The sequence below is a fragment of the Malaclemys terrapin genome, chromosome 6, assembly GCF_027887155.1.
Source record: "Malaclemys terrapin pileata isolate rMalTer1 chromosome 6, rMalTer1.hap1, whole genome shotgun sequence".
Lineage (NCBI taxonomy): Eukaryota > Metazoa > Chordata > Testudines > Emydidae > Malaclemys > Malaclemys terrapin.
Genome location: NC_071510.1, coordinates 77,381,025 through 77,399,579, shown reverse-complemented (window position 1 = coordinate 77,399,579; position 18,555 = coordinate 77,381,025). Strand labels below are relative to the sequence as shown.

The window sequence follows — 18,555 nt, the reverse complement described above, 5'->3', positions numbered from 1 at the left end:
GTCTGAGAATCACTGTCTAAGAACTTCTTTCTTCAATGCCTGCACAATAATTCCAGTCCGCTGCTGGACTTGGATTCAAGAGGCAGAGCTTCCAAATGTGCCACCATTAGGACTGCCATACTTTTTTGTCTTCAAATGTTGTTAATCAGTTCAGCATGTTATAACAAGTAATCCATATGAGAAGTAAGTCTTGTAGCTGTATTCTGTGAGTTCTGATGTTGATAGAGTGAAACTCCATTTCCATACATGTAACTTTTATAAGCCTTTAACAGCACTTTGCTGAAAATGTTGTATCTTCTCACAGCTTAAGTGAGAACAGGAAAGCCTCATTGCACAAAGAACATTTTGGTGTAATTACAGCCTGATGCTTCAAGAACTCTCAATTACTATTGACATCAGTGGAAGTTGAATATAATAAATACATCAAAAGAATATAGTATTCTGTGAAAAATATTGAATGCAGTGATCTGGTAAAAGGAGGTTTGTGTGGGCTTGAAGGATGCCCCCTGTGTGAAATTGCAGAACCAAATTTAAAGGAGGGCTGAGGCAGTCCTCTTGTTCTGATGAAGTCACCCCCTCTTTGGATACTTTAAATCATCCCTTAGAGAGATGGGGTTTCAAGATATAATTTACCTCAGGAAATTTTTTGCAATTGACCAATTAAGAATATGAAAACTAAACTCCCTTCTTCCCGTTCCTCAAAAAAGCATGTGCCGAATCCTTAAAGATGTGTTGTATGCTCCTCTTCTCCCATTCTGAGTGTAAGGACAGACAAAACTATACATTTTATTTCTCTACCTGCCAGGAAATGAAGAGGCAAGTCACCTGGCAATTAAACATTTAAACAAATATTGTTACACACAATTAATGTAGTTAAAATCTTGCATTCTGATAAAAAAAGTATTCTCAAAATCACTTGAAATGTTATCATTGCCTCCCTTACTCATCACTACTATTGTAGATATCATTAGCTAGTGACGCAGTAATTCACAGCTGAGTATTTGTGCCATAATTCACCACTTCATGCTTTCAGAATGTATACCTGTGAGAGAACTGAGTCCCCACCCTGTCTTCAACAGAGCACACACATCCTGGGTTAACATCTGAACTTGCCCTCTTCTTGCGGAGTGGCTTTACTGGGAACTCAGTTACAATAATACAATGTGAGCTTCAGGCTAAGGTTCCTCCCTGAGCTTGGTTATTCCTAGAATAGATCATGGAGGAAAGCCATATTTTTGTTCTCTATGTCCTCTGAAAACCACCTCCACCGTCCTCATATGCAAAGTGGAGTTAATGAGCCACACCAGCTGCAGTATGTCAGCAGACCGTAGCACCAACTAACAGTCAGTCAAGAGAAGAGTTCTGTCACCCTATTCTAGTACTGATGTCCAAAAGGTCCATACACAATACAGATGGATTCAGAATTAGGATTAGTACAGCTGTTTGTCATAAAGCAATGCTGCACTTTACGAAGCACTGTGCATTCATTTCAACATTGAATATTCGCCTTTGCTACATCTGTGGCTATTGGTTAGTTCCAACATTCCAGATACTAAAGAAATGAAATACAAATAAAGTGAAAATATTGCAAGCACAGAAATCCCCTACATTGTGCATTAGGCCCATAACTTGTGAAAACTTAAGCACGTGCTTAATTATAAGTGCAATTGAGTATTCCCAATGGGAACTAAAGGTTAAGCACATTCGTAAGGTCTTTACAGGATCAGGGCCTTAGTTATTTAATAGTTCCAAAACTACTTTGCCATCCGACATGATGTTTGGCTGTGATTCTTAGAATGATCCTGTTTTTTCTGTTCCCACAGGTTTCACTTTGGCTATTCTTTCACATCTTTTCTGTGCCAGGTGTTCCATGTTTGCAGCTAAACTTCTTACTCATATGATGGTTGCCTGTTTGGGTTCTCAGGTAAGGGGGAAAAAAACTTTGAAGTCTCTGAATTTTGATCAAGTACAGACATTCTTTCTTCTCCCATCTCCCCATAGTTGCTCCTGAGCAGAGCAGGAGAGGTTTTTTGATTTTAGTTTTTTAAAGAGAGAATGAGAGAAAGGCAGACTAGAGCACAAGATATCGTGTGTGTGTGTGTGTGTGTGTGTGTGTGAAATCAGAAATTGTGTTATATGACTTATAAATAAAATTTATTGATAATTAAGTGAAAAATTAGAGGTGATGGAACCAGAAGGTCAGTGGGGGCTAATACCCCCACACTGGAAAATGCTGTGTGGGCTCTGCCTCTTCATAAAATCGCACATGCCCCCAGGGTGGGGGCAGAGGCAAGAGCAGGATTCTGAGGGGGACTCCCACCCTCCCTGCAAGTCTCATTAGCTCCCCTTGCTCCCCTTCCTCATCCTCCCGCCCCCCATTCACAGTGAGCTTCTGCACCCCCTCTTCAGTCAAAATTATACACTTCCAAGCAACGTTAAGCAATACAACTAAAAGATCGTTGGAGTATCTGTTCTACACCTGGTACAGTAGAGTTTTTGGTGGGAGAGTGGGAACATAAAATACTAGCTGAGATGAAACAGTATCTGTGCTAACAACATAGTTTATTGAAATAAATTAATGGAGAGGAGACAGAAAGAACATGGGAAAAGAACAAATGTTTTTGTGTGTGTGTGTGTGTGTATATATATATATATAAATGTATATTTCTCTCGCACTAACTTGTAGGAAGCTGTAATTATGCAAGATAAGAATGCAGAATATTGAGAATATGGTATATTATTTATTATTAAGATTATTACATATCTCTTGGTATGATTTCAAATCAGTACACAGGAACAGCTGTCCTAATTGAATAACCTAGCTCTTACCCACAACAGTCACTTTGATATTTTGTAGAGATACATTTCTGATGATTGATTAAAGTATCTAAGGGAGAGGGCCCTGGTGACACAGATTTAGAAAATTTGTCCAAAGTTGCTAAGGTGGTCTGGATGAATGGGGATGTTTTATTTTTTGTGACCTACATTTCTTTTTACCCAACAATTGCTATTGCATAGCTATATTTGGTCTCTAGTATTGTTTGAGTTTTACTCAGTGTTTGAATGATCTATTGTTAACCCCAGACCTGCTTACCTAATGCCCCAGTAAAGGATATACATTTTAAACAGAATGATGAATTAATTTCTTTATTGTTAGCAACTAGACTGTGTATTGCACAAAATTATTGAACTAATGTGATCCCTCCTCCTATGGAATTGTGGAATAGTCAAATATGGACTGTCTTTGTAATGGAAAACATTTCCTACCAAGTATGTACACAAGAGAAGCATCGAAAAGAGGACAGGTATTTGGAAATGTGGTCACTCTTTCTAGTATACTCAGAGGAGGCAGGCTCCTCAGCCAGCAAACCAGAATCATTAGCCAAGTTCTTTAAATATTAACATGATCCTGAATAAGTTACATATGATATAATACATTAATGTTTTATTGTAACTTTGCCTTAATAAAAGGTTTTAAACTTTTATTGGACCAACTTCTATTAATAGTTATCTTCTTTTAACAGAAGTCAGTCCAATAAAGGATATTCCTTGACCATCTTGTGTCTCTACTTTTTGGTGGATTTTCCAAAGAGTGCTTCCACATATATCTCTCTAATTGCCTGTTGGCAGGCTTTTGCTCTTAAGAGTGCCTGGTTCAGCAGCTCCATATTCCTTCATGTTGAACAGAAGAAAGGGCAATTAAAATAAAAACAAACAAACAGGTGCTTCAACTGGGCAATAAATACTTTTAACAGTTTGACCTAGCAAAGAGAGCGCTTATTAAGCGAATTAGTACAACTTTTGTAATTATGTTCCATAGTTGAGGCATTAAGGGCTAGATTCCATATGAGTTTCCCAGAAAACAAATCAGAGGCACTTGTGAAAGAAGTCATGTCACCTGAAGCACCAAATGGGATTGTGTTGAGCCTGATAATGCTGTTTGTACTATGTCTGTGACCTGTCTTGACTCTCTGATTTAGCTTAGCTATTTTCATACAACATCTTTAGAAACCCATCTTCCATAATTAGAGTTTACTTGGCTATGTTCACCAACCACTCTGACTTTGGCAGCAGTATTTGCATAGGACATAATTTTAGCAACTTTAGATTGCAGACACTATTCAGATGCCTTTAGCAGACAAATTGGGGTTTCTTGTGTCAAAAGACAATATAGCAGGAATACTCAAGCATGGTTATATCCAGTACTTAAAAACAGATTTTTTGGTATTCTGACCCACTCATTGCCTCCAAAACTTCTGTTGGAAAAAGCAAACAGCTTTCTTTCTTTCTTTCTTTCTTTCTTTCTTTCTTTCTTTCTTTAAGATAGAATTATTTCAGTTTAAAAAATTGCTGCATTATTTTTTCTTTTTGCTCTGTCCTTTTTTGAGTTTTGGGAAAGTACTATCTTAATTTTTTTTTTTAATCTTGCTGTGACATCATATTGACATACCACAGTTGTTATGTGCTGTGTTCAGTCTAGTACTATATGTCAGATGATAATTGCTGATGTTTCGTCACAACGTCTCCACTTGTCTGTCATTAATGGGGAGAGCTGGATGGGAAATGGCATGAAATTTAAAAAAAAAAAAAAAAAAAAAGCTGTCTTAAATCAGGACAAAAAATCAGTCTCACATTTTTACAGAATCATAATCCAAAAATGTTTTTGGATCAAGTCAACAGGAACATTTCATTTTCAAAATTTTGAAAGATTTTGTTTGTTTTGGCCTGTTATGGATCAGGAACTGATTAATGACAGGAAACAAAGGGTAGAAATAAATGGTCAGTTTTCACAGTGGAGAGAGGAAAATAGTGGGATCCCCCAAGGATTAGTATAGGGACCAGTGCCATTTAACATATTCATAAATGATCTGGAAAAAGGGGTAAACAGTGAGGTGGCAAAGCTTGCAGATGATACAAAATTATTCAAGATAGTTAAGTCCAAAGCTGAATGTGAAGAGTTATAAGGGGATTTAAAAACTGGATATCTGGGCAAGATGAAATTCAATGTTGATAAATGCAAAGTAATGCACATTGGAAAACATAATTTCAACTACATTAGCTATTGCCGCTCAAGAAAGATATTGGAGTAATTGTGGCTAGTTCTCTGCTTAATGTGCAGCAGTCAAAACCATTTGGAAAGGGATAGATAGTAAGAAACAAAATATCATCATGCCACTATATAAATGCGTGGTACACCCACACCTTGAATACTGCCTACAGTTGTGGTTGCTCCATCTCAAAAAAGATATATTAGAATTGGCAAAAGTACAGAGAAGGACAACAAAAGTGAATAGGGGTATGGAACAGCTTCCATATGATACTGTTCAGTTTAGAAAAGAGATGACTAAGGGAGGATATGACAGAGGTCTTTAAAATCATGAATGGTGTGGAGAAAATAAATAAGGAAGTGTTTATTTACCCCTTCCCATAACGTAAGAAGCAGGGGTCAGCTAATGAAAGTAATGTTTCAAGCAACCATCAGGAAGCACTACTTCACACAACACAGTCAACCTGCGGAACTCATTGCCAGAGGATGTTGTGAAGGCCAAAAATATAACTGGTTTCAAAAAAGCATTAGATAAATTTATGGAGGATAGGTCCATCAATGGCTATTTGCCAAGATGGTCATGAATGCAGCCGCATGCTCTGGGTGTTCCTAAACCTCTGACTGCTGGATGATTGGGTAGCTCACTCGATACATTGCCCTCTTTTCTTCATTCTCTCTGAAGCATCTGTCACCAGCCACTGTCAGAAGAGAGGATTTGGGCTAGATAGGCCATTGATCTGATACAGTATGACCATTCTTGTGTTCGTATGCTCTTGTGACCTTTTATTATAATTGTTTTAAATATAAATTAACTAAAATTTTGAAACACAGTCATTTTGATCCACAAAATGCAACTTTGGTTGGAAAGTGTCAAAATGGGATGTTTCCACAATTCTGGGGAAAAAAATCTTTTTTTTTTTTTTTGAATCGGGAGATTTGTTGAAACTGTTCCTCTTCTGAAGATGGTTTCAGTTCATAGAAATCTGCATTTTCTATTGAAAAATTTTTCAGAAAATTCCTGACCAGCTCTTCTTTAAGCTTTTCCTCTGGATAAAGATCAGAGGCAGGTCTTATGCTAACAAAGATCTCAGAAATTAAGACCCATATATTCCTCTTCTTAGCAGAAGGTCTGCGGCCAATGGACAGTACCTGTGAGTTAGTTCAACTTCTCTCACATTTTTGTTGTCTTCTAATGTATTTAAGCATTTTGGGGAGGAAGATGAGGTTGTGAACTGCATTTGTTTTCTTCTCTTTTTCATTTTTTTTTTGGTCTTTCCCCATGTAACTGGAATCAGCTTTAGAACAGGCAAGTTAATACATATAGGGAAAAATAACAAGAAACACATATAGACAGTGGGAGGGTGAAAGGTGGGAAGCAATAATAGGGGAAAGATAGATCTTACAGAAGATAGCGGATGTCAAATTAGAAGGTTTGCAGGACCATATGACAGTGTAAGAAGTCCAGTGCTGTCAATGTAAAGACATAACTTTGTGGAGTAGGGAGGTAATAGTCTGTGTTCAAAGTTTTGTGGTGCCTGGAATATTGTATTCAGTTTTTGGCACCACTTCAGAAGAACTTTGAAGTTAAGGGAATACAAAGAAGAGCCAAAAAAATGATGGGCCAGCCGAAGGCATTTTGCTGCTTGATACTAACTTCTATATGCGGTTGTTTCCTCCCGTGTACACAAGCTAACATTCTGTTAACCTCACTATCTAATTTGAGTCATTTTTAAAATGTGAAAATCCAGGAATTTTCTAAAATGTATTTAACAAGTATCTAGCTCCTTTCCCTATTCACCCCCCTCAACCCATAATGGGGTCTCCAGCTGCCCCCCCCTTCTGCTGTGTTGGGGGCTCTGTGTGGGTGGGAGTCATCAGCTGTAAAGCTGCCAGTAAGGGTGTGGTGTAAGCATTAGAAGAAAGGCCTGCTCTGCAGGGGCAGCTGACTCAACCATTTAGCTATTGCTTAGGCAGGAAGGAGGGGCCAGCTGGAGAGCAGCCATTCAGAAGGAAAAAGTGGCTTTCCAGAGCACTGGGAAAGAGGGAGGGAGCTGATGAGTAGAAGCCAGCTGAATTTCTCAGCTGTTGAGCAGCTGAAAGGATATTGACACCCACTCAATTGTGCTGCCATAAGCAGACACATGGTCTGCCTATAGGGTAGGACTGGCCCTGGTTGTGGGGGAATAGAGTTATGAGGAAAGATTTTTAAAAGCTATATATGTATACCTTAGCTAAGTGAGAACTAATGAGGGATGTAACATAAGCTACAAATATTTAAATGGTATACATATCATTGGAAGTTTATTAGGTAACCTAGACCTTTGATTTTTGCTGACTAATGAACCTATATGATGGAATCTCATTTTAAGAAACAAATGAATGTTTGAGCAGGTATTGTGTAAAAAGTCAATGCTAAAATTTTCCTTGTATTGGTATTGGACATTTATCAGAACACTGGTATTTTTATCCTTTTAACCTTGAAACATTAACCAATAGAGGAATTTAGGAGAACAGCTAGTAAAGCTTGCATAATGCCAACTAAATAGAAAAAAGCTTAAAGTGGCTAACATATCTCAGACTATGTATCTGAGTGCAAGCTTTGAGAGACAAGGGTGAAGTGTCTTAGGTTGCTTGTGTTGTGGTCACATATGTTTAGGAAAGATTTAGATTAATGGTAAAAGGACTTTATATTTTTACATAACAGTATCCTCTATAATCCAGTTTCATGTGTAACTCTCTGAATTGAAATTGGCACTATTTAAGTATATGCATTCATATTTTGGGTATCTTGCATTCATACCCAGATATAGTATTCTAGTTATTGTGGAACAAAACTGATGATTCAGGAAAGAATATATTTTGGGACTTTGCAGTACTGTGGCAATACATCACCCCGGATGTTAAAATTAGGATTCTAGTGATCTTTCTTTGTATATATTTCAATTGAGATGCATTAACTATGGCAAACTGTAGGTGGCAGTCAAATCTTTTCACCAAAGTTGCTGATTAAACTTGCACTGCCAACACTGTACGAGTTCATGGTTGAAAAGAATAATTCATTGTCTTGGACAGTGGTTCTCAAACTATGATCAACAGATTTCTTCCAGGTGGCCTTCTGCTATCGTAATAATGGAGCCTCTGCAAGTCTTTAAGCAGTGATGTTTCTGCATGTAGCAGATCAAGTTCATGGGAGTTAGTGCATCTCAGTTGAAAGATATATAAACCAAGATCTTTCTAATACTTGTTCTTTTGCATCCAGGCTGATGTATAATAGCACTATTGCAGAGTCTCTGAAACACATTATTTCTTAAATCATTAGTTTGTACTAATAAGTTTATTTTCATTTGTTTCCTTAACATTGTCCTAATGTTATTATTTCATGTAACAAATCTATATATGTACAGGATGTAAAGATGTGGGATTTATATTGCGGGGGCTGGGAGTGGAGATAGTTTAGGAGAAGATGTACATATTTTGATAAGTGGTTCCAAATATGAACAAGATTGGGGACCCCTGTTCTATCAGTACATTCCTCCTAATCAATAAAATACCTCTTTGAAAAGGTAAAGGAGCAACTGTTTTAGGAGAGAGCCATTCATATTGCAGCAGCATCATTCACTTAGTCTTACCAATAATAGTAATTATAGTCACTTAAACCATTGGGCTAAATTCATCCTGATATAATTCCATTGACTTCATTGGAGGTACACCAGGAAGAGGTAGGCCCACTGTGTTAAACTCTTAAGTTAAATCTGAGCAGAAATAAGTTTCTTCTTAGATTTGTCATTTATTTGTGATTTTTCTTCTTAAATTGCTTTTTTAAAATAACCCTAGTTAGAGATGGAATTGTTCAATGTTTTACTTTAAGATAAGATGAAAAATATTTGTAAGATTTCTTACAATTCATGATTTGTATGCCTTGTTGTTGTTTTTGTTGTGTTGGTCCCAGAATATTAGAGAGACAAGGTGGGTGAGGTAATATCTTTTATTGGACCAACTTCTGTTGGTGAGACAAGTTTTTGAGCTCACACAGAGCTCTTCTTTAGGTCTGTGTAAGCTTAAAAGCTTGTTTTTCTCACCAGCAGAACTTGGTCCAATAAATGATATTACCTCATGCCCCTTGTCTCTAATCCATGATTTGGTAGAATTGTTTATTTATTCTTAGGGTTTGACTAGTTTTGGAGGGTGCTGGAAGAATTAGTTCCTCTAGATCTAACAGAATTCTTAATGCTGCACTGTGAATTTTAAGAAGCATACAGGAGCCTAATGTGGATGACCAGGGTGGCAGGGAGTCACATGGAAGCAGGGGAAGTTGTCTGAGATTCCTGAGAGGGAAAGAGGCGCACTGGACAGTCTGGGAGTGAGTAGGAGGGAGAGAGCCAAAAGAGGAAATGAGGGAATATGGACTGGGGAGTGGAAGGGAAGATGTCACATAATGAGGCTGGGGTTCAATCCTGGAGAGCTAGAAAGCTTTACCATTGTCCTTTTGTGACCCTGAAGTTCTACAGGGAATCCTGCCACTAAACAATCTTTGATCTTGAAAATAAATACATCACAACCTAAGGAAATTCTCCATTTCCCTTCATCCTCCTGCATCCCCCAACCGAAAACACATTAATCTGATTATGGTTGTAAATATCTACCAGTAAATGGTTGTAAATATGTTTAAAAATATTGAAGATTTCTGAACACACACGTTTAGCTTGGAAACTGAAAGTTAATATTGCACTTAAAAAACGTAGATATCCCCAGTTATGCAATCCCAGCACTGCTGCCATTTTACCAGTTAAATTGAAGTGCACCTATTTTTCCATTGTTACATTCGTTAAGGCCATAGTGTTTTCATCTCTCTTGGGGTTGAGACCAAAATGTAACCTTTCTGCCAGATGGTTAACAGTAGCAAAAAGAGCTGGATTCAGTATGTCTTGAGAAACCAAACCCATTAGAGTACCCACCCAGACACTGGGGAAAACTGAACACACGCTCCGTGGATACCCTTCCCCACTTGCAAGCATTCTGAGGTTGTGTACAAACAAGGAAATCTTTATTAGGGTGAAGAGAACACAGTCATAACATTGGGTAAACACAGCAATAGAATATAAATGCAAGTAAAGAGTAAAATACCTATCCTCTTCCTTAACTTTGGCAGTAATCTAACTCCCTTCCCACCTGTCACTTAGAATGGCACTCAGACAATAATCCCTTGGTCATACCGTCTCATCCATCCACCTAACCCCATCATAGCTTGGATCAAAAAGTAATAGTAGCCCAAGGATGTCTTTGCAGGTCTGTCTTCCTGCCCAAGGGAGCTTCTTGCATGGTCCTGTCTATAGGCACTGTCACCTAACCCAGTTTAGTCATTCAAATTTATTAAGGAGCTGGGTAGACTGGGCCTCTCCAAAGTCACTAAGCTCTGCTGTTATCTTCTGCACTGTCTCTCGCCATGAAATTCTTTGTGATGGCTCTTACAACAAAGTTCTCAGTTTGCATTGCCTCTTGCTGTGAAGTCCCACAGGAGAGGAGCCAAGAGCACTAAGGCAGACCCTGGAGCTTAGAAATTAGCTTTTGGGCACAAGGTAAGACTTCTTGACCTTCTCTGAGTCTCGCTGGGAGCTTACTGCCCTCCTAAATCTAAATTCATGTGTAGTTATGGTGACTTCCCAAATGTTTCTAGAGAAATAATGGGTAGGTAGTCTATGCAAATGAAGCTCTCAATGGCAGCACTATACTATGAGATTTAGCATAAACCTGAAGCATTTTGGAGCTATGGACTTTTAAGGACAAGACCCAAACCTAAATAACAGATAGCTTACATATTACGGAGGGAGCTCTGTCACTGTCAGAGACTGGGTCGTGAGCAGTCATGCCTAGTGGCTGGAGCAGGAGTCAGTAGCCAGGAACAGGAGGCCAGATGTCAGAGCCAAAGTGAGGAATCGGAGCTGAGAGTCAGAGCCTAGTTATCTGGAGAGAGGCAAGATTGGCTCTGAGGCAGGGCTGGGCCCAAGTCTGGAACAAGGCAGGAACAGAACTGGAACAAGGTAGGAGCAATCACAGCCCATGGGCAAATTTTGAGCAGCCACCAAACTGCTGCTGTGCCTAAGAGCTGATTCTTCCCACTAGTCAGATGCTGTAGCCAACTACATGCCAGCTGTACCTTTTAGAAAGCTTGGAGACTGGCTCTGCTGTAGGTCTATGATAGTCGGTCTAGGCCAGGAAAAAATGGTGCTGTGGAAATATCTCTGTTACCTCTACCTTACTCCATGCAAGAAAGGGGAATCCATGCACTTAACTCTGTCTGAGTGATCTGGCTGATAATGAAGAGAAATGTGTCAAATATTCTAACTAAACTATCCTTTACAATATACTTTTTTTCATCAACTAATATGTTATTTGTATATCGGCTAACTTTATTTATTTATTTATATTCCTGATGACTTGCCATCCTTGTAATGCCTACGTATTACTACTTTTGCCACTGTTAGGAATGATACTACTCACCCTTACCTTGTTTGGTCCCTATTTCAGTTATGAAACATAATGTAACATCAGTGCAGAACCTGTTGGTATCTCCTGCTTGTATCCTACTGATTGCCAAAACTTTTGGTGGTACGAACAATGCCCTAACATATGTTTATGATGTACTCCCACATCTCTAGCTTTTTCACAATACCCTGTGCTCATTGCAAACTGCTTTGATGGTGTCAAGGATAGTCTGTTTATCACTGCAAACCACATGCTTGAGATTTGTTGCCTTGCAACTCATTTCTGTTATAAACGTTTGGGGGCCACATATGGAAGGACATAGTGCCATTCCCAAGTTGTCTGACTTTGCCTCACTGTAAAGCACAGAGTGCTGCTGTCTCTAACCACTTGTTGGGTACGTCTCTGGTGTTGACATACCTGAGCTAGCTTTTATTTAGCTAGCTTTGGAACAGGAGTGGGTAAGCCAACGCAACACAGGTTTCTGAGCATGCTGTACAGCCTGCCTCTGGGTAATTAATTACTTGAGCACATGCTGAAGCCCACGCAGCTTCACTACTCCAGTACCTGAGCTAGCTAGATGAAAGCTAGCTTGTGTATGTCTACGTGTGCTGCAATCACACCCCATTATTTCAGCATCACTCTGCCAGTAGCATCACACCCACATTGCTCACCTTTCTCTCCTATTCACAGGAGCCTACCTCCCCTCTTCTCCCTCCGTTCTGTGCTAGCCACTGCAGCCCTGCCTTGTGCCATCCCCCTCTTTGTGTGAGCCTCCATTGCTGCTTCCATTTGGCAAATTTCCCATTCCCCATTTGTCCACTGAAGACTTTCCTTGACCACCTCCCCAGTGCCTTGGCGGAAATAAATTAAGACCCTCTCCCACTATCCCCACCTTGATTACTCTTCTCTCACCTATAAATTCTATGCCTGGCAACACCTACACCATCCATCTGACTTCATGGAATTTGATAATGGGTACAACTGAGGGCAGAATTGAATGCTGCATGTTTGATATAGCAGATGCTGTTCTAAACGAGAGCTACAATTTGCAGCCGGAAGTGGCGGAGACACTAAATAAAGACCAAACTACTCATTACTGTAATTAAGTTTGTGCAGATGACTTTGTGACCACAGCAGTTCTATCTGCAGGTAGCAGTCGAGTTTTACTTTTTTGGTGGTTGTAATTTTGTTTTTTGTTTGTTTTTGTTTTTTGCTTGATCTTGCAAAAGAGATATTAATGAAAACTTCCATTTTAAAATCATTACATTTATTTCATTTTGTAAATAAGAAATAATGCAAACAAGTCACATAAGGCACAGGCCATGAGAAAGATTGATGTTTTTTTGTCTGATTTCATATGAGCACATAACATATCTGCTTTATCTCCCCAGAGGAAATCAAACAAAAATTGCATGAAAAATATTTAAATGAATATAAACATGAACATTCCAGAGACCAATACAAATACTAGATGCTACACACACCCTTAAGAATGACTATATCAGACTATGAGTTTTGAAACAACAGGTAATGAATGGTTAAAGGATTTTGCAGTATAATCAGTGAATACTATATGTTGAATGTTAGTTGCTTCTCCAGACTGACTTAATCTGGTTCCAAAAAACGCCCCCAAAAAACCTAAGTAGAAAAATGACAGACAAACCCAGTAACCAAACTGATAATTTAACCTTGGAAAAAGTCTTATGAAATGGTACAGTTGATCAGATTATGATCTAAAGTTACATTTTAATACAATTTTCCTATAGACCATTCTATTCCAAGCAGTTTGTGTATTGGATGACTTGGAAACTCAGGGCCAAACTAGGAAGTTGCAGGATGAATGCCAGCATGTGATTGTGCCTGGAATGTAAATATATACAAGGAAAAACACCCACTTACCATGAAAAAATAGAGCACATGGCTACAAGTGGAATTTGCACAGGAATATTGCATAACAGAATTTCAAAGCACAATGAGTTAAATCCTGTTGCTGCCTATCACCCTCTGCACAAGTATGCAAAGATCAAAACACTGCAAAAGCATTGAGGTTCAACTATTGTGTGGGAGGCAGGCCTTGAAAGAAGACTGCATATCCTGTGCACTTGTAAGCCCATTCTGAGGTGACGCACTGAGCCTGGAACGTTTGGGGCCTTAGGGATTGTCCAGTTGATTCATGTCCATGAGGCCATGGCCAAAGCTACTAAATAGGGGGGAGAGGTTGGGGAGGCATACTACAGCTTGAGTAGTCTTCATCATTGGCTGGAGACTACTGCAGTCCATGGATTGTGCAATGGAATAGCTGCACTGGTTTTCTGCTAGGTTTGTGCAAGAAAGAGGACTTCATCTCTTCAGCCCTACGTAGGTCCCCTTCACCAAGCACATTTATTCAGGCTTTGTGGAACCCGGGTATGGCCCAATAGCTTTTTTTCTTTCAGTACATACAATATATATAGATTCATTAGGGTATTCTTTATAAGCAGAAAGAAAACAAACAAACAAAATTCTTGTTATAATTCTTGTCATCTCTATAAGCAGATCTAGAGTCAGAGTCTTTGCTGTGCCATTTGGTGTAGCTGAGGTGATATGGGCGGGGAAGGGAAGGTGGACATTGTTCAACTCCCCTGATCCTAGACTGGTTGGGGACTAAAACAGCATCCAGCATAAGGGCTGCTGTAGATTATTTTGGCTCTAACAGTTCCATGTAGAAAGTAAAAGAGGGTCCTGTGGCACCTTTAAGACTAACAGAAGTATTGGGAGCATAAGCTTTTGTGGGGAAGAACCTCACTTCTTCAGATGCAAGTAATGGAAATTTCCAGAGGCAGGTATAAATCAGTATAGAGATAACGAGGTTAGCTCAATCAGGGAGGGTGAGGTGCTCTGCTAGCAGTTGAGGTGTGAACACCAAGGGAGGAGAAACTGCTTCTGTAGATGGCTAGACATTCACAGTCTTTGTTTAATCCTGATCTGATGGTGTCAAATTTGCAAATGAACTGGAGCTCAGCAGTTTCTCTTTGGAGTCTGGTCCTGAAGTTTTTTTGCTGTAAGATGGCTACCTTTACATCTGCTACTGTGTGGCCAGGGAGGTTGAAGTGTTCTCCTACAGGTTTTTGTGTATTGCCATTCCTGATATCTGACTTGTGTCCATTTATCCTCTTGCGTAGTGACTGTCCAGTTTGGCCAATGTACATAGCAATGTACATGATGGCATATATAATATTGGTGGACGTGCAGGTGAATGAGCTGGTGATGTTGTAGCTGATCTGGTTAGGTCCTGTGATGGTGTTGCTGGTGTAGATATGTGGGCAGAGTTGGCATCGAGGTTTTATGCCCATATTTAATTTTAAGCACATGATAATCCCATTTATTGGTACTACTCACGTGTTTAAAGTTAACCATGAATGCAAAACATTGCAGAATTAGGGTCTAAATTTATTAAAAATGATTAAAATTAGACTTTACTATTAAAATTACATTACCTATATGAAGCATTTATGTGATTTTTAAAGATAGTAAGCTTAAAATAAAGATAGAAAAGGCGGAAACATTATGTTTAATAAATAATCATCATATTATATAAATTGCCTAAGGCATTATAATTGCTTTTGGGTAAAAAAAATGCTTATTTTTATTTGGTTATTAACAATGAAACAGATAGATTAGTAAGTCTAAGGCCATCTTTGCATTGTAGGAAGTCTTTTATTGAGCAGGGGGTTGGACTAGATGACCGCCTGAGGTCCCTTCCAACCCTGATATTTTATGATTCTAAGTCATTGTATATATTTTTTTAAAATTTAGGTTCATTATCCAAATGTTGATTTATTTTTCAGTTTTTCAATATAATTTTATTTTTATTTCTTTCCATTTGAGATACCTTTTCAATATTCAGGAGGCTTATATGCATCTGAAATACAGGGAAAATCTGTACTACTGCAAAAAGAACAGGAGTACTTGTGGCATCTTAGAGACTAACAAATTTATTTCAGCATAATCTTTCGTGGGCTACAGCTCACTTCTTCAGATGCATAGAGTGAAACACACAGACAGAAGATATTTATACATACAGAGAACATGAAAAGGTGGAAGTACACATACCAATTGTAAGAAGCCAATCAATTGAGATGAGCTATCAGTAGCAGCAGAAGAAAAATCTTTGAAGTGATAATCAAGATGACCCATAGAAGGTGTGAGGAGAACTTAACATGGGGGGAAAAAAATTCAATTAACTTCTCTGGAGAGAGTATTCCGAAGTCTAAGGCTAATTTATATATCGTGCAACTCTACTGACTTTGGTGGAGCCAGAGGGGTGTAACTGAAGGCAGAATTTGGATGTAATTATTAATATTCATTAATTATCACTGACATACCAAGCAAGTCCATTGCTATATGTTTGCATGTCCATATTCAGCTGCAGTCTAAAAACTGAGAGTCTGAATGCCCTCTTACACCAGTGCAAATCACGAGTAACTCCACTGAAGTCCAGTTAGTGGAAGTGAGAAGAGAATCAGGCCCAGTGTTCTCATCTAAAGTGATAGTGGGAAAGTGCAGGGGAGGGGAGCGGCTCAGGGGAAGGAGAAGCAGTATTAGTACCTAAATCAAATACCTATTCTCTGAGTATCACAGTGGATCAGTCTGCAGAGCATACCACATGTCAGCTGATCTATTTAGCTTCGTTTGGAGAAGGGGGGGGGGGGTTTATTAGAAACTGCCCAATATAATTGAGAAACTTGTTTTTTCTTACTGCTTTAATTATTTTCCTTCACTACAAAATTTTCCACAGACTTTCATTAAGTTCCCTTGAGGCTCAGAAGCTTAGAAAGTATGGGTATTAAAATAATAATAATATGAAATGATAGAGATCTTGCCCAGTAGACACATTTTCCAATGTTCTCAGAGCTTTTAAAATCCAGCTGCAGTCTCTGACCCACACACACAGTTGTAAGTAAAAGGGCATTCTAGCATTTTCAGAATTAAGATTTTCATTATCAGATCATTCACCTTTGGAAGCTGAGACCCAAAGAACACTCTTGGGCAGTTCAGCATAGCTTCCTGAAATAAATGGATCATTCTTTTCTTCAGCCTTTCACAATGGAGAGTACCAATACAAAGCTTCACTACAAGAGCATATAAAGCTTCAGAAACCATTTCATTATGTCTGGAGACACTGAGCTGCCCAATCATGCTGGCATTGGGGCTGATTTTGCTCTGCAGACTCCTGTAAATAGCTCCATTTCTCAATGAGAAAAGGTAGAAATTATTTTTTTAAACGGCAATAGTAAATTTAGCTTCAACATCCTATAAATACTTCCAAGAACACTGAAAACATTTAACTATACCTTAATGCTAAGGGGTATTTTAGTGCATGATCTGCCCAATTAAAATTCCAATACTTTTAAACATTTTTTTAAAACAAAGAAATGATGGATGTCTATTTTTTTGACATTTTATCCTCAGATGGTGGTTGACGCAGGTTTGCTTCATCAGATTCTGAAACAATTATTATTACTTTATTTATATGGTGTTTGCCATGTGCTAAGCACTTCAGAGACAAATCTGAAGGCAAGGTGGCTCCCCCAAAACAGTTTAAATGCCAGGGATCTGTTGTGCCTTGAAGGTGCAAAGTTGCACTACCCTAGCCGGAGCTGTGGGAAATATGTGTCTGCCAGAGACAAATGACTTGGGTAGCTCCATTAGAGCACTGTGCTATATCACACTAGCACGTGTGCTCCCTTTTAAGTCGTGTGAGTGCTGTTGACTGGTGAGGAGCAGGACAGGGAGATTCCATGCTTCTACCCTGAACCTCTTCCCTTGGGAGTCAGCATTAACCAAGAATACTCCTTGTACCAATGGGAGTGCAAAGATTGTCTCTTTATCTGGATCCCTCAACCCTCTCCCCTAGTTTGCTTTCCTAGGGCTCAAGGCACAATTTGGTCATAAATTAGCTGTAAGTTAGTTGTAGCAATAGGCCTAGTTTATCTAAATTCTTCATATTTCCAAGATGAGAACACCGATTCTACCTTTTGTTTATATAGAATCTGTTCTAGTTTGTCTTCTGTGTGTGGAACCTTTACAGGGTGAGGAATCACCCTTGGAACTGCCATTTTGGGAATATCAGATTCAGTCAGCTCCAGAGGAACAGTGTGGTGACTTGAACGGTGGTGTGTCTTCTGGAGACTTTACTTTTGTCTTTTCCATTTTTGTTGTTGTAATGGAAAGGTCATTCTGACTGGGTGCATGCGTTTTCCCCTTGTCAATAGAAGCAATTATATAGGAAGATTTAGCTATATGCAGATTTTCAATCCTGATCATGGCTTTCTTAGCTAATAGCAAATACAGCATATGCATTAGAGAGAGGCTGAGGCATTGGGCAAAACCTTAGTTGTCATAATTTGTTTTTTCCAAAGACAAAACCATTTGCTGGTTTTGGTTTCATGAAAAACAGTGAGGGACCCCAATCTTGCTAAGAAGGTACTATTAAGAAATGATATTATAGGAAGAAGGCTAAAAAAGAAAAATGTAAGATCATTTGCAATTTATATCACTGTGCTCCATGCAGTTTCTGTTATTTCATTCACAATGAGACTATGTAAAGGTAAAAGCCAGCGCCAAGTTTGCACATGGTATTCCTTTGACATGATGTAAAAGGATGCGCCCTAATGTCTTTGGTTTATAAGTAGTAGTCAGTTTTGATATTTGCCTATAAATTTTGCATTTGTCTAGCTGTGCTTTCTTTACTATTCCAATTTATTTATCCATAGTATTCAATTTCACCTCTGCTTTTAGCATTGCATTTGTTTAATTGCCTCGTGGGCACATGTGTGTGTGCATTTGCTGGAAGCAACCCATGGCTGTGAGAGACCGCGTACAGGCTCTTGAGACCAGAGTGACTGAACTGGATGAGCTAAGGGAGACAGAGAGGTATATAGATGTGACTTTCCAGGACACACTCGGGTGGTCCCTCCTCCAGTCTGATAGCCTTAGTGCAGTTGGGCAGGATGAAAGGCTGAGGGAAGCAGAACATCAGGATG

General features: G+C 38.9%; 1 protein-coding gene across 1 annotated transcript in view; it reads left to right on the top strand.

Moving 5' to 3' along the window:
- ADGRV1 (adhesion G protein-coupled receptor V1) overlaps positions 1-18,555 on the top strand; it is a 439,035-nt gene that overhangs the window by 206,264 nt on the left and 214,216 nt on the right. The window contains exon 85 of the mRNA XM_054032481.1: positions 1,824-1,924. Within this exon, the coding sequence (XP_053888456.1) occupies positions 1,824-1,924 (101 nt within the window). The remainder of the gene's footprint in view (positions 1-1,823; positions 1,925-18,555) is intronic.